General features: G+C 37.1%; 1 protein-coding gene across 2 annotated transcripts in view; it reads left to right on the top strand.

Annotated features, from left to right (window-relative positions):
* The window catches only part of LOC306874089 (sarcoplasmic/endoplasmic reticulum calcium ATPase 2-like), a 55,270-nt gene that overhangs the window by 2,067 nt on the left and 38,637 nt on the right, over positions 1 to 14,566 (top strand). For both annotated transcript variants that reach the window (XM_079423830.1, XM_079423829.1), the window contains exons 5-19: positions 1,128 to 1,232; positions 1,360 to 1,498; positions 2,904 to 3,070; positions 4,310 to 4,465; positions 5,509 to 5,650; positions 6,306 to 6,472; positions 6,708 to 6,796; positions 6,992 to 7,094; positions 7,172 to 7,303; positions 7,965 to 8,090; positions 8,869 to 9,090; positions 9,221 to 9,332; positions 11,160 to 11,401; positions 11,561 to 11,781; positions 12,154 to 12,356. In XM_079423830.1, coding sequence (XP_079279956.1) covers positions 1,128 to 1,232; positions 1,360 to 1,498; positions 2,904 to 3,070; positions 4,310 to 4,465; positions 5,509 to 5,650; positions 6,306 to 6,472; positions 6,708 to 6,796; positions 6,992 to 7,094; positions 7,172 to 7,303; positions 7,965 to 8,090; positions 8,869 to 9,090; positions 9,221 to 9,332; positions 11,160 to 11,401; positions 11,561 to 11,781; positions 12,154 to 12,356 — 2,326 coding nt within the window. The remainder of the gene's footprint in view (positions 1 to 1,127; positions 1,233 to 1,359; positions 1,499 to 2,903; positions 3,071 to 4,309; positions 4,466 to 5,508; positions 5,651 to 6,305; positions 6,473 to 6,707; positions 6,797 to 6,991; positions 7,095 to 7,171; positions 7,304 to 7,964; positions 8,091 to 8,868; positions 9,091 to 9,220; positions 9,333 to 11,159; positions 11,402 to 11,560; positions 11,782 to 12,153; positions 12,357 to 14,566) is intronic.

Here is a 14,566-nt window from a genome sequence, read left to right as displayed (position 1 = left end):
AATTATTAACTTATTTAACACACCTTTGCCGTCCCAGAGCTGTATGTGATCTTACATTGCATGCAACAGTTGTTGACAAATATGATGCAGGACGACGAATGACTGTGTGATGTAGTCTATTAGAATGCAGCGTTACATGCCCCTAAAATTCAAGATATGATACCAAAATTATCATTAAGCATATCACATAAGCAAGATATGTTTGCTTGAATATCTGCATGATTGCAAATATAATATTGATTTTTAGAGCACAGTTCAATAAACAATAAGTTAATATTATGTTACATTTTAGACTCAATATTGTCAGTATCGCCTGTTTTTGCTCAACTTCGCCAACAAAAATAGTTAGAAAACACACCACAAGACAATTCCTCCGAGCAACACAGAGATGTTTCATTAAATGAAGCCACATTTTTAACAAGTTGAGTGAGCTGAATGATTCAGTGAGCTGTTCATAAAGACGGTCACTTGCATTGTTTTTGAATGAATCAGTCATTTGAGTGAATTGGTTGAATGGATCATTGAATGACTCATTTGACCTGACTTGCCGCCACCTGTTGGCTGTTTTAGTTTCATATTTAGACTGTAATTTAAAAAAAGATAAAATATATATTTCAGTATTCAATTAAAAAACATTAATCCCCATTTAAACCCATTAATTGGCATTATTTTTGCCGTTCTAATTGCAAATTTTTGAACATTTTTAAACATATCATCTTTACCCAATTTTTTTCAAATATATTTTAAATGCATATCAATTCAAATCTTTATTATCCTTGTTTTAAGAATACATACTAACTAAAATAATGCTTTATAGTTCAATAAAAATATTTGTGTATAATCATTAGTTTAATTCTTGCACAAAGTTACAAATGAAAGCCTCACAAGCTTTGCATAAACAAATGTTCACACAAACGTTATGTTTGCACTAAATTTAAGAGAAAATTTAAAACCAACTTAAAGCCTTAGAGTAATTTTTAAATAGAAATGTATGTCTCTGTGCAGTTGTTGTGAATCTGGTGTAACTTTTGCGTGGTAACATGGTTTACATTCTATTGTTACCACAGCATTGAGAAAAATTCGTACTGCCCATGTTTTGCATTACATATTCTCTCTCTGTATTTCAGACTCTGGCCTGGTTTGAGGAAGGTGAAGGAACCATCACAGCCTTCGTAGAGCCATTTGTCATCCTCCTCATTCTTATTGCCAATGCCATTGTAGGAGTGTGGCAGGTACAGCTTGTGTAAATCGTTAAATATCTCTTAAATGTTAATATAAAATATTTAAAGCCTTTGGATGAGACGATAATGCAGGACAATTTGCTAGAAATTACAACTCACTGTGTGTATGATTCTGTAGGAGCGTAATGCAGAAAATGCCATTGAAGCCCTGAAACAATATGAGCCTGAAATGGGGAAGGTGTACAGACAGGACAGGAAGAGTGTACAGAGGGTCAAAGCCAGGGACATTGTGCCTGGAGACATTGTGGAGGTGGCTGGTAAGAATGAGAACTAGATTTCTACATCACTTTTTTTTTAATTTGTCAAAATAAAATGCATTTAATGAAAGATTTTTTTTGTAGTGTGTACATCTGTACGCTGATGTGTTTCATTTATGTTCACAGTTCCTTTTGCATCAGTGAAGTTTTTCCAGATTTATTTGCGCATGTTATTTTTATAGGCTTTTTCCCTGGATGCATTAAAAGTGCTGCATTCTGTGAAACTGACGCACCTGCAACTGTAGCACTTGGCATCTTTGGAACTCTGTTAGTTGCCTCCTGTTGCTTTGAAAACTCACATCAAAGTCTTAATTGTCTGAACCCATTTATAGCTGATGCTTGCTGCTAATTGGCAATCAACCTAATCTGACTCTCCTTTGCGGCTGCATTTGCAATTATCATTTGGTCACTTCAAAGTAAATCACTTATTCATTTACTTACATGTACATATACTGTGAAAATCTGAGTATTCAAGATCTAAACCTGGAAAAAAGATTGTTTTAAGATTTGAATCATTCATCCATCCATCTATAAAATTCAGAGGATTTAAATAGATGTCACTAATCAAATAAGCAAACTTGTGACACTGACAGTGTGAACTCCTTTTAGTTCAGTAATTCACTCAAATCATTATGCTGATAATACATGATGTATTTTTATTTGAACCAATTTTTGAAGTTTTTTGTGGTCTTTAGTATCAGATTTGAAAGAAAGGGTTAAGAGCCAGTGTCAGAATTTTCATGGCCCTCCACTCACAGTTCTATTCTAAGAATCCCAAAGCTAATGAATAAAAATAAGGTTGACGTCTTCTTTGCGTTGACTGACATTGGCTTCTAAAGATAGATTGTAAAGTATGGGGTGCTAATCAGCAGTATTGGAGTTTAAACCTCAGAGTCCCACTGTGGCAAAATGACAGTAGTTATATAAAGCAATTAAATAATACCTGTTTTTTCCTCAATTCCCAACATTTAGTGATAGAAAGACATCCCAGTATAGAGTTTGTTAAATTTTTTCTAAATGTTGCAGAAATGCTACAGACCTTTTGTATGTAATTAACACATCAGAGCACAGTAAATAATGTATATATATATATATATATATATATATATATATATATATATAAAAAATTAAATATATATATTTTTTCAAATGGTTTTGATGCAGTCTAATGAAATTATAAAATTTGTTAAGTGTTAAACATTATTGCAGTTTGAAGCATTTTAAACAAACATCATCATTTTATAATAAGTAACTCCAAAAAATCTTTCATAGAAGAAAAAAGAAGGGATGATTATTAAATAGAAAAAAAGTCTTTCTGTTGCTCAGTATATTAGGTTTCTGTAAAATATGTATATCTTTGATGTCTTTACTGTTCTTATCACATAACATGCCTGCTTTTCTCCAGTTGGTGATAAAGTCCCAGCAGATATCCGACTGACCTCCATACGCTCTACTACTCTGAGAGTGGACCAGTCCATCCTGACGGGGGAGTCTGTATCCATCCTGAAACACACAGACCCAGTGCCTGACCCCCGTGCCGTCAACCAGGACAAGAAAAACATGCTGTTTTCTGTAAGATTGATTATGTCAGTTCTCTGTCCACCTGCAGCTATTCTTCATAAATTTCAGGTTTTGTTTTTGTTACCTGTGGCGATTAGGCACTGGGTTAAACACGGCCAGATGTGGATGTGTAAGATGGTTAGTGTACTGTAGTGGATTATGTCCGGCAGTCGAGTCTGTGTGTTGAATAAAACATCACTCATATTGTTTGCTCCCACATGGCTATAGACTGAGTCATCACATCACACAGGCTTTGAGCTCTCAGATGGATAATGACCAGAGAGTACCAGCCTCAAAGACTCCACCGACACACACACGCTAAAGCCTCCATTACTTCTGTCCTGTTGAGAAAGTCTAATGGATGTCTGGCCATGTAAGGACAGGAACATAAACAGTGACTTGGAGGAGCATCCAAAATAAAAAGCAAAACAATAAATGAAATGGGTAGCATTTTATTTTACAGTCCTGTTCCGCTTGTACATACTTATGCATGTATTATAACAATTACAATAACTGGGTAATAACAAGGTACTAACCCTTAACCTACCCCTAAATCTAACCGTAACCCATGTTGTTACCTTATATTACCCAGTACTTTCTTGGGTAAGTGCGCTGTAAGTACATGTACTGTAAAATAAAGTGTTACCATGATATGACTTTAAATATCACACATCTAGGCTCCAAAATTAACTTTTTTGTCTCAGTGGACAATGGTAGGTGTTAAAAAAAGTACCTATGTAGTACCTACGAAGTGCTATGAAGCTATATCAAAAATATATATAGCATTTATTTTTGTATATAGGCCTATGTGCCAATGCCGTGTGCCAGTCACTCTATGAAATGCCACCTGCTACAAAAACACCTTGACACGATGTTGCTTTGTTCTTTATTATTTCATTTTGAGTCAGGAATATTTTGCCCCATAGATTTCTAAAGTACATTTTCAACTGAAGTAAAAGTTGAGGTAAAAAGATACATTCTCTTTTAGTAGATCATTTGTACTGCTTAGATTTGATTTAAATTACTTGTCATTTATAAATTGCATTTTAAATAATGTATTATGTCACAATTCCTGTCCAACTGGCCAATAACAATCTTATTCATTTGTTCATTTTATTCAATCTCTTAATTCCTAAACTTGGTATAAATACTGTAGGTGATGTTAATCCATCCTGGAAATTCAGTTATGCTCATATTAATTACTCTATATGACAGTTCATCTGATCCACATGTGAATGTGTGTTTGTGTAGGGGACGAACATTGCAGCAGGGCGAGCGATAGGTGTTGTAGTGGCCACAGGTGTGCACACAGAGATCGGGAAGATCAGAGATGAGATGGCAGCCACCGATCCAGAGAGAACCCCTCTGCAGCAGAAACTAGACCAGTTTGGAGAGCAACTCTCTAAGGTGGGAAACTCAATTATCTGTGCTGTCTCTCTTTTATTTTTACCTTCACTCTATTGTTTGTCGTGTAACTATGCTCCTTGTATATGATTTCTGTGTACATTATGGAAATTTTCTGTATGGATACCGAATACACGTTGGACACAATTATTGGCACCCCTGGAAATTCTTATGAGTAAAATCTCTCTGAAGTATATTCCCATTCATATTCACAATTTTGAGCATTCCAGGATGATTATGAACATGAAATTATACAGCATATTCAGTTATCAGACACGACTGGAACTTCAAATGGGACTGGCTTCTATGGTCAGATGAAACTAAAAAATGAGCTTTTTAGCAGCAAACACTCAAGATGGGTTTAGTGAACACAGGGATAAAAAGTACCCCATGTGTACAATGAAATATACTGCTGTATTTTTGATGTTGTGGGCCTATATTTCTGCTGGAGGTCCTGGACATCTTGTTTAGACACATGACATCATGGATTCTATCAAATACCAACAGATAAAAAATCTATAAGCGACTGACTCTTATAATGGGCCATGTTTGGATCTTCCAACTGGACAATAATCCAAACACAAACCTCAAAAACAACACAAAAATGGGTCACTGGGCACAAAACCAAGCTTCTGCTATGGCCATTCCAGTCCTCTGACCTGAACCCTGTAGAAAATGAGTGAGGTGAACTGAAGAGAAGAAGCAGGTGCATTTATGTTACACTAGTGTTTCGTCTGTGTGTGAAGGTGGTGGTGGCGTAGTTCAAATATGTGAATGAATGTTCTGAAGTGAAGTAAACTTCAGTGGATTTCCCCTGCTCAGGGAGTAGGAAGCAATGGACACTGTGTAGGGATCATGTCAATCGGAACACAGTGCGCGAGGACTGGAATGGAGAACCGCTGATTTACAGTATTTCATTGACAGATCCTCTTACTTGCTACATAACAGTGCAGCAATTTGTCAGCATTATCGAGCTCCAGAGGTTGGGTCAGAAGTAACTGTTACTGAATGTGAGTCATTCTTTCTCTTTCTCTTTCTGTCTGAAGGTGATCACAGTGATCTGTGTGGCGGTTTGGGGTATTAACATCAGTCACTTCAGTGACCCAGTGCACGGAGGCAGCTGGCTGCGTGGAGCTGTGTACTACTTTAAGATTGCAGTGGCTCTGGCTGTAGCCGCCATCCCTGAGGGTGCGCAAATGATAACCTATATTTTTCTCTTTCTCTATATTTATTATTGCATGTACTTGACTTTTGAATAACTAATTGGCTCTTTAATATTTACTGTGCAGCATTCTTTCCAGTTGTCATTGTACTAAACTGTGAACCCAAATGCAAACCATTTCAAATGATTATAAAACAACACCTACAAAATCTGTATCCTATTCCATAATCTGCCGTTTTCATCATTTTACTATTTCCTTCTATACTTGAACTCAATGCACCTTGAGTTTTTTTTAGAGCATATCATTTGCACTGCAATTGTAATTCGCCATTTTTGTACCTCATTCATGTGAAACACGTCATATCTGTGAAGAGGACCTATTAATCAAATTTGTGACATGATCATGTGAATTCTTTTGTACAAAAGATCAGATGCATTTTGGCTAATTCTTAAATGATTCTTTTGAAGATGAACATCAGGTTTTACTTGCTGTTTTCATCAAAGCCAAAATTTTTTTTAAAGATAGCAAATGCTAAAATCAAATTACATTTGTATTCACTTTTGCTTATAAAACACCTTTAAATATTTAATATCTCATTGTAAAATAGGACATTTTACTGTGCTCCACTCCTCTCCCTTTTCTCGTAACTTACTCACTGATGCCTTTGTTCTTTCCCACAGGTCTTCCTGCTGTCATTACCACATGCCTGGCGCTTGGCACACGCCGCATGGCCCGCAAAAATGCTATAGTCCGTTCCCTCCCATCTGTAGAGACACTTGGCTGTACCTCCGTCATCTGCTCTGACAAAACAGGCACTCTCACAACCAACCAGATGTCTGTCTGCAGGGTGAGAGAGACTTGTGTCCATTGCAACAGTTTTACTCTAATACTTAAATAATACTTCTAATAATAATTTCTAATAGTGTACAATAATTCTAACAGATGCATTGTGGGATTTTATTATTCTGTGATAACTAGAAGATTAATAACATGGAATGATGCTTGAAAATCAAACTTACTAATCATGTGTGTATGTGTGTTTGTGCATGCATGGCTGTGCATGTGTGTTTGTCTGGGTGCAGATGTTTATTGTGGACATCGTCGCAGGTGAGAGGTGTTTACTGAACGAATTTTCAGTAACTGGATCTACTTATGCCCCTGAAGGAGAAGTGTGAGTTTATTTCACATCTAACTAAACTCACATACACATGCACACAAACATTTATGTGATGTCTTTCTTAAGAGTTTTTCTCTTTTCCTGAACGATCCCTTTTTCTCACCCATTATTTTCTCTATTTTCAGTCCTGAATTCTCTATTTGCAGTCCTCTTTCAATCCCTCCAATCCTCTTTTTGTCTCTGTTTCAGGTATAAGGACGGTGTAATGGTACACTGCAGTCAGTATGAAGGGCTGGTGGAAATCGCCTCTATCTGTGCCCTGTGTAACGACTCTTCGCTGGATTACAATGAGGTGCGTGTGCACATCTACATACTCTCTCTGTCATGATGAAGCTGTAGAGACCTGATTTTCTCTGTATTTCCTTTCAGAGTAAAGGTGTGTATGAGAAAGTGGGAGAAGCGACTGAGACAGCTCTCTGTTGTCTGGTGGAGAAGATGAACGTGTTTGACACAGACCTGAGAGGCCTCTCACCTGCTGAAAGAGCCACTGCCTGCTGTTCAGTGAGTGTTCATATAGTAAAATGTTGGCCCACATAGAATCTCCACTCAGTGACAGCACTATGATATGGTATATTACATGTAGAACTATTTTAAACATAATTTTTCTAAGTCTGAATAATTTATATACATTTATATGATGGTCGTTAATGATGGCTTTTTCTTTTTTTTTCTTTTTTACATTCACATAATTCCCAACATTTTAATGGGCAGATGATTACAGCATTTCACTAGATTTGTAGTGAGATGCATTTTTATAAGCCTGTTTTCACTGAAGCTGGAGTTTTCCATCAAAATAAAAGCTCTACTGCCGTTTCTGTCAAAATATAAGCTGTCTAAAATAACAGTGTAGTATGAATTGTTGACAGCTAGTGGTTTTTTAAACATTTTTTAAACATTTTTTTACAGACAGAGAAAAGTTGCTTTTTTAATGTTTGTAAAACTTCACCCTTAAGGAACTGAAGACACAACACCAGATTTTTTTCATCATCAGCAAAGAAAACTGGAAAAAAGTGTGTAGATTCTGTGTGGATCTAATAAATGTTTTTTTTTTCTTGAACTGCTGCTTGTGAAATTACAGTCACTAAAGATGGCGAGTTAAAGAAGCCATCTAGAATGTATTCCATCCACCACTTCTCTCTCACACACATGCTTCTTCTCTCAGGTCATAAAGCAGTTAATGAGGAAAGAGCTGACTCTGGAGTTTTCTCGAGACAGGAAGTCCATGTCTGTTTTCTGCTCTCAAAACAAACTCACTCGCTCTACTTCAGGTGCCAAGATGTTTGTCAAGGTCTGGTTTTCATCTTTCTTTAAAGCTTTCTCTTTTTCCATTCCTTTCATTTTGCATTTTTGTTGGAGGATCACTGAATATAACTGTAACTGCATCTTTAAACAAAATAGACTAATACAAAAACAGCCTATTTTAGCAAGAACAAATGTTTAAAAAAAAGATTATATGACAAGTTGACATTCAGCAGCCAACATTTAAAATGTTGTTGTGCCTTTTAAAGTGGCGCATCAGCTCAAAATTAGAGATGGGAATCTTTAGGAATGTAACGATTGTGATTTCAATTTCCACTTTACTTGGACATCATTGTTCTATATATAATATATCTATATATCTATTTTCAGCAGTCACTATTCCAGTCTTCAGTGTCACATGATCCTTCAGAAATCATTCTAATATGCTGATTTGATCTGATTTTATTAATGATGAAAACAGTTCTGCAGCTTAATATTTTTGTGGAAATAGTGATGCATTTTTTCAGGATTATTTGATGAATAGAAAATTTAAAAAAGAACAGTAATTGAAATCATTATGTTGTGTAACATTAAAAATGCCTTTACTGTCACTTTTTATTTTTTAAATCCCTAGTTAATATTAATTGGTTCTCGCATTGTGAAATGTATCATTGACCATCCATCTACAATTCTACATGCATTTTATCTCTTGATGTTATTAATGGATTTTAATTCCTTTTGACTGTTAATTGGTTTTCGATTCTTGAACTTTGTCCTCACCTACCTCACAATTACGCATGCATTTTATCTTAATCCTGACTTCATAGGGGGCGCCAGAGAGTGTGCTGGAACGTTGCTGCTGGATACGAGTAGGAGGTGGTACACGGGTTCCGCTGACCTCTGACCTAAGGGAGCAGCTCTTAAGCACAGTAAGAGAGTGGAGCTCGGGACGTGATACACTACGCTGCCTTGCCATGGCAACTAGAGATTCACCCCCTGACCCTCGAACCCTGAACGTAGAGAACACTGCAACCTTCGCAGAATATGAGGTGAGCCAGTTAGAGCGATAAATAATCTGAATACATTTAGGACAAATTAATATGAAATTAATTGTACATAAAGTAAAAAATATTTAAAAATGTATATTTGAGAACTTTAACAATTTTTTGTCTCTCTCAGTCGGACTTGACATTCGTAGGCTGTGTGGGAATGTTAGATCCACCCAGGAAGGAAGTGCTGAATGCAGTGCGTATGTGCAGACAGGCTGGTATACGGGTCATTATGATCACAGGTGGGTTAAACACACACGTAGAAGTGATTGTAAAGGGAAAGTTCACCAAACATTTATAATTCTGACATAATTTATCTACCCTCGTCATTCCAAACCAAGCGGCAACCTCCCGCTCTCTCTCTTGAAACCAACACAGAAGTGACTAAAACTGCAACTCATCGACTGGCCGCTAGAGACTGGCTTCAAAAGGGAGTCAGTCCCATGGACCTCCCATGTTAAAATGGCCAACTTTACGGTAGAAAAAAAAAATTTTGGTACAAAAAGTGGTTTTGGTCTATATAGGTAATTTTGCCCTTCATGACAACTGTGAGGGGGTGATTTTTTTTTTATAACTCATCCGTTTAAATTATATTAAGTAGGGATGCACCGAAATGAAGATAGTGCTTCTTTTTGTTGACAACAGCATACAGATATTTAAATGATTCTCATTACGAATTTGGGAAGATGTTGGTTGCACGTTTTACATTGTCACATGCCTAAAAATGTTACTGAGCAAATGAAGAGTAGCAGTGTTTCAGCGCAGAATTTCCTCGCACTTTGGACTTTGAACCCTGGCGCCGCTAGCTTGTGCAGCGCTAAATACATGTAATTCGTGTGCGTATTTGAAAACATAACATTCTGCAGTTTATTTACTAATCGTTTAAGGCCATTTTGGGAATTCAATCATCATAGTAACCAGTAACAACCACCTCTTCCTCTTCTCATTGGAGACATGAGATGCAGCACTAAACAGTCTCTCGCTGTCGGTGCTTCGTGCTTGTAATGATTTTTGTGTCTTTCTCTGACAGTTTTAAATACTTTCACACTGCAGATGTGTTTGCTGCATTAGTGCGCGCCTCTATTTGATTGCGTCACAGCATTGTTCGGTACAATTTATTCGTTCTTTTCGCTTATTTGGCTTATTTTGCTATTTTCAGCCAAACAATTTCGGTTGCCGAATATTCTGTGCATCCCTAATATTAAGCCTTAAAGTTCTGCATAATTAAGGGCATGGCCACTTGAGTAACAGGTGGATTGCCGCTCTGCTCCAGAGTGTGAAACTTGCTAGAGTGCGAAACTTAGAAAAATGGCTTTAAAGATTTTTATTTTTCCAGAAAAAAATTTATTATAGGTAGGACACTGGAAATTTGGCAATTAGATGTTTTAATGAAAATGATCTCAAACTTGATTTTTTACTGCTATTTTGAAGTTATTGTACTCTGCTTGCACTGTCTGCAAAAAGTGAGATGTCACGTCAAGGCAAAAGGCAGTGAGTTCTGAGGTTTGGTTACTTGGACTTTCAAAATAGGGTTAGAAACCCTCAGGTTTCATTAAAAATATCTTGTGTTTTGAAGATCAACCAAAGTCTTTTGAGTTTGGAACGACGTGATGGCAGTGTTGGGGGGCATTACAAGCAATACTAGTTATGTAATCAGATGACTTTTTTCAAGTAACTAGTAGAGTAATACATTACTTTTAAATTTAAGTTACTTAAAGTTTTCCCAATTATTCACTGACACCTTTCCTGTCCCAGTGTTGAGAGAAATCGGGAGTGAGGTGGAGAGGCACTTCCTTCAGCCTGAAGCTTATTAATTTTACTTTACAATTGCCAAAAATATAAACTTTTAGGTTTTTTGTTTTTAAAAAAACAAATAAACAAGCCCAGCCTAGGTGACAAAAAGTAATGCAAAAGCAATTTAATATGTTACTTTCAATAAAAAGTAACTAAGTAACGCAGTTTATTCCAAATACAAGACAGTCTATTATCTAATTGTGCCTGGGCATGGTAAACACAAACAAATATGCATGTGAATGTCAAAGGTCTTCTTCCTGTGTTGGTTTGTCTAGGTGACAATAAGGGCACTGCCCTGTCTATCTGTCGTCGAGTGGGCATCATTACTGAACAGGAGGAAGAGGAGGCTGAAGGTGGGCCGTATGGCAGCGGCCTCACAGGACGGGAGTTTGATGAGCTGCCTCCCCACCTGCAGCGACAGGCCTGCCGCACCGCCCGCTGTTTCGCCCGCGTCGAGCCAACACACAAGAGCCGTATTGTAGAATATTTGCAAAGCATCGGTGATATCACAGCGATGGTATGTGTTACTAGACACATCTATGTTCTATTGTGAATAAAATATTGTCTCATGTGATTTGAAAGTATTTTATTTTTCATTTTATTCAAATTTAAAAAACATCCCAACATTTTCTGAATTCGAGTAGTAAATTAATGAACGCTTGTGTTTTCTGTCCAGACAGGTGATGGTGTGAATGATGCCCCTGCTTTGAAGAAGGCTGAGATTGGCATTGCTATGGGCTCAGGCACGGCAGTGGCTAAATCTGCTTCAGAGATGATCTTGGCAGACGATAACTTTTCAACCATCGTAGCTGCAGTGGAGGAGGGCCGAGCCATTTACAACAACATGAAACAGTTCATCCGTTACCTCATTTCTTCTAACATTGGAGAGGTAGTCTGGTATGTACACACAAAAATCACTGTAAAGCCATGGTCTCACTATAGTTTGAGCATGCACAATTTCTGTGGACACTGCAACAAGTTGTACTCTCTGTGGCATCTTTTTGGAAAACATTAACTAGAAGGCCGTGAAACACCTCCAAAATATGTGTAAAGGAAATCTTTCACCCTGACATGAAATTACATTTGCGAAAGAACATAAAGTTTCCAGTTTCAAAGAACACAAAAACATTTTCTCTCCCATCTCATATTTTTTCCATCTCCATGTCCCCTTAGCGCAGATTCCCAATGACAAAGATTCCCATTGAAATGACTGGATTTCATCTGCAAAAATAGCATTTAAATGATTGCGTTTTTCTCTCTGTTTTTCAGTATTTTCCTCACTGCTGCTTTGGGAATGCCTGAGGCTCTGATCCCAGTCCAGTTGCTGTGGGTCAATCTGGTGACGGATGGTTTCCCAGCTACAGCTCTTGGCTTCAACCCCCCTGACCTGGACATCATGTCCAGACCCCCACGCTCCCCTAGAGAACCACTAATTTCGGGTTGGCTCTTCTGCAGATACCTCATTATTGGCTGTGAGTCATTTACACTCATCACTCCTTTATTATTAAAACATTACTGTATATACTGTAGAACAGTGGTTTTCAAGCCCTGGGAGACTTAAAAAATGGGTCGCCAGGATGATTTAAGGAAGATGTATATATATGTATGTAACAATATTCAAGACTCAGGGAAGAAGGAAGCGGGAAGCGGCAAATGTAACTTTAATAACAAAATAAACATAAACAACAAAATGCAAGTAATGAAACTAATTGTTGAATAAAGTCATTATTTAGGGCCCAAGCCAGTAAGGCGCAGGGCCCTATTGTTCCCCTAAGGATTATTAGGGCCCAAGCCAGTAAGGCGCAGGGCCCTATTGTTCTTCTAAGGATTATTATTTTTTTTATTATTTTTTATTTCGACTATCCGGGTACTTTTGGGGGCCTTAACGTGCCCGAAAACTCTTGAAAATTGGCACGCACATTGGAACCTGCGGCCATTAGGACGCCACAGACGCTGGGACCCGGGCGTGGCACAGGGGCTCTACGGCGCCCCCTGGAAGATTGTCAGAAATCTTGATGTATAGCTCACACATACTTGCACGTATTCATATGAAACTCGGTACACATATAGAACTCATTGAGCCGAACAACTTTCACGCTGCATGTCTTAGGCTCCGCCCAACAGGAAGTCGGCTATTCAGGGCTGTTTAAAAAGCGCATGCTCTGGAATTTGATATACTCCTCTGAGGATTTCCATACGATTGCCACCAAACTCGGTGAACATGATCTCAAGACATTGGGGACGCTAAATTGCGAAGATATTTTTGATATGTCGAACGGTTTGCCCGTGGCGAGGCGATGAAGTTATGGCGAAAAATGAGACCCAGGAAATGCCTAATAACGTCCACATACATTGTATGATGTAGATCAAACTTCAGTGGTTTGTTCGTTGTATGATGCCGATCGGATAGATGTGACTATTATGACTGAAAGTTATAGCGCCACCAACTGGCTGCAGGAAGTGTGTCATTTTCAAAATGCTTTGAATTCAGCATCTTATTTTTACTCGATTTGCTTCAAACTTCACCAGAATAATGTCAAAACACGGCCGATGTAAAACTGTGAAGGGAATATTGATATCTAAAATTATGTTGCCATGGCAACGTGTCAAAGTTGAAAATTCGTTTCTGGTGATTTTGAGGCAGATAACATGTTTAGAATGTCATGAAACTCAACACACATATCAGTATTAATGATAGTTAGACACTGGAAAAAGCTCATAAACGGGCGTGGAAGAGGCACTCTATAGCGCCACCTTTTGTCAAAAATGGGGGGGTTAGTTTTAGCTACAGACACCAAACTCGGTACATAAATTGTTCTTATTAATCCGGACAACTTTCTAATTTACAGTCATTAGCTACGACCAACAGGAAGTCGGCTATATTTATTTTAAAGTGGGTTTTTTTTTAAAACAGGCTGTAAACAAATTCATACTCCTCCAAACAGAAACACGTAAATCACACCAAACATTTTTTCTCATGATGCCAAAATACTGAAGATGCTAAATTGCGGACGGATTTAGGATATCTTGAACGATGATTTAATGGCAATTTATTAAAGTTACTGTAAAAAATAGATTTTTTTTTTTTTTTTTTTTTATCTTTTAAGAGCAGCTTCCAAACACTTCATAAAAAATTACATGCACATAACAATACAGTCTGAGGATATGTGATTAATTTCATGAATTTACAATACACTATGGAGAGCAGAAAATTAAAAAACTATCAGAGAGTTATTAAACTGCTGAGTGAGAGCTCCTGCCAGTCTGCCTCTGATTGAGGGGTGGGGGTGGGGTGGGCTGTCAGTGACTGTGTGGATTGAGGCAGTGGGTGAGAGAGAGAAAGAGAGAGAGAGGGTCTGTTTTTTAAAATCTTAAAAAAATGCTTATAAATCATTAAAGATTTTTATAACACTTTATAATAAGGTCTCATTTCTTAACATTAGGAAATGCATTAATTAACTGAACTAACAATGAAAAATATATTTTTACAGCATGTTAATTCTTCCATGATAGTATGAACTAACAAAGAACAATTTTTTTTAAAGCATTTATTAATCTTTTTAATGTTAGAAAAATAGTCATGTTCAAAAGATAAACTTTAAAATTTAATAATATATTAACACATTTTGGAATTAATATTGATCAATATTAAATGGTATATAATTATTAATGATTTTATATA

Source organism: Barbus barbus (assembly GCF_936440315.1).
Source record: "Barbus barbus genome assembly, chromosome: 8".
NCBI classification, from domain to species: domain Eukaryota; kingdom Metazoa; phylum Chordata; class Actinopteri; order Cypriniformes; family Cyprinidae; genus Barbus; species Barbus barbus.
This window is presented reverse-complemented; position numbering and strand designations above follow the sequence as displayed.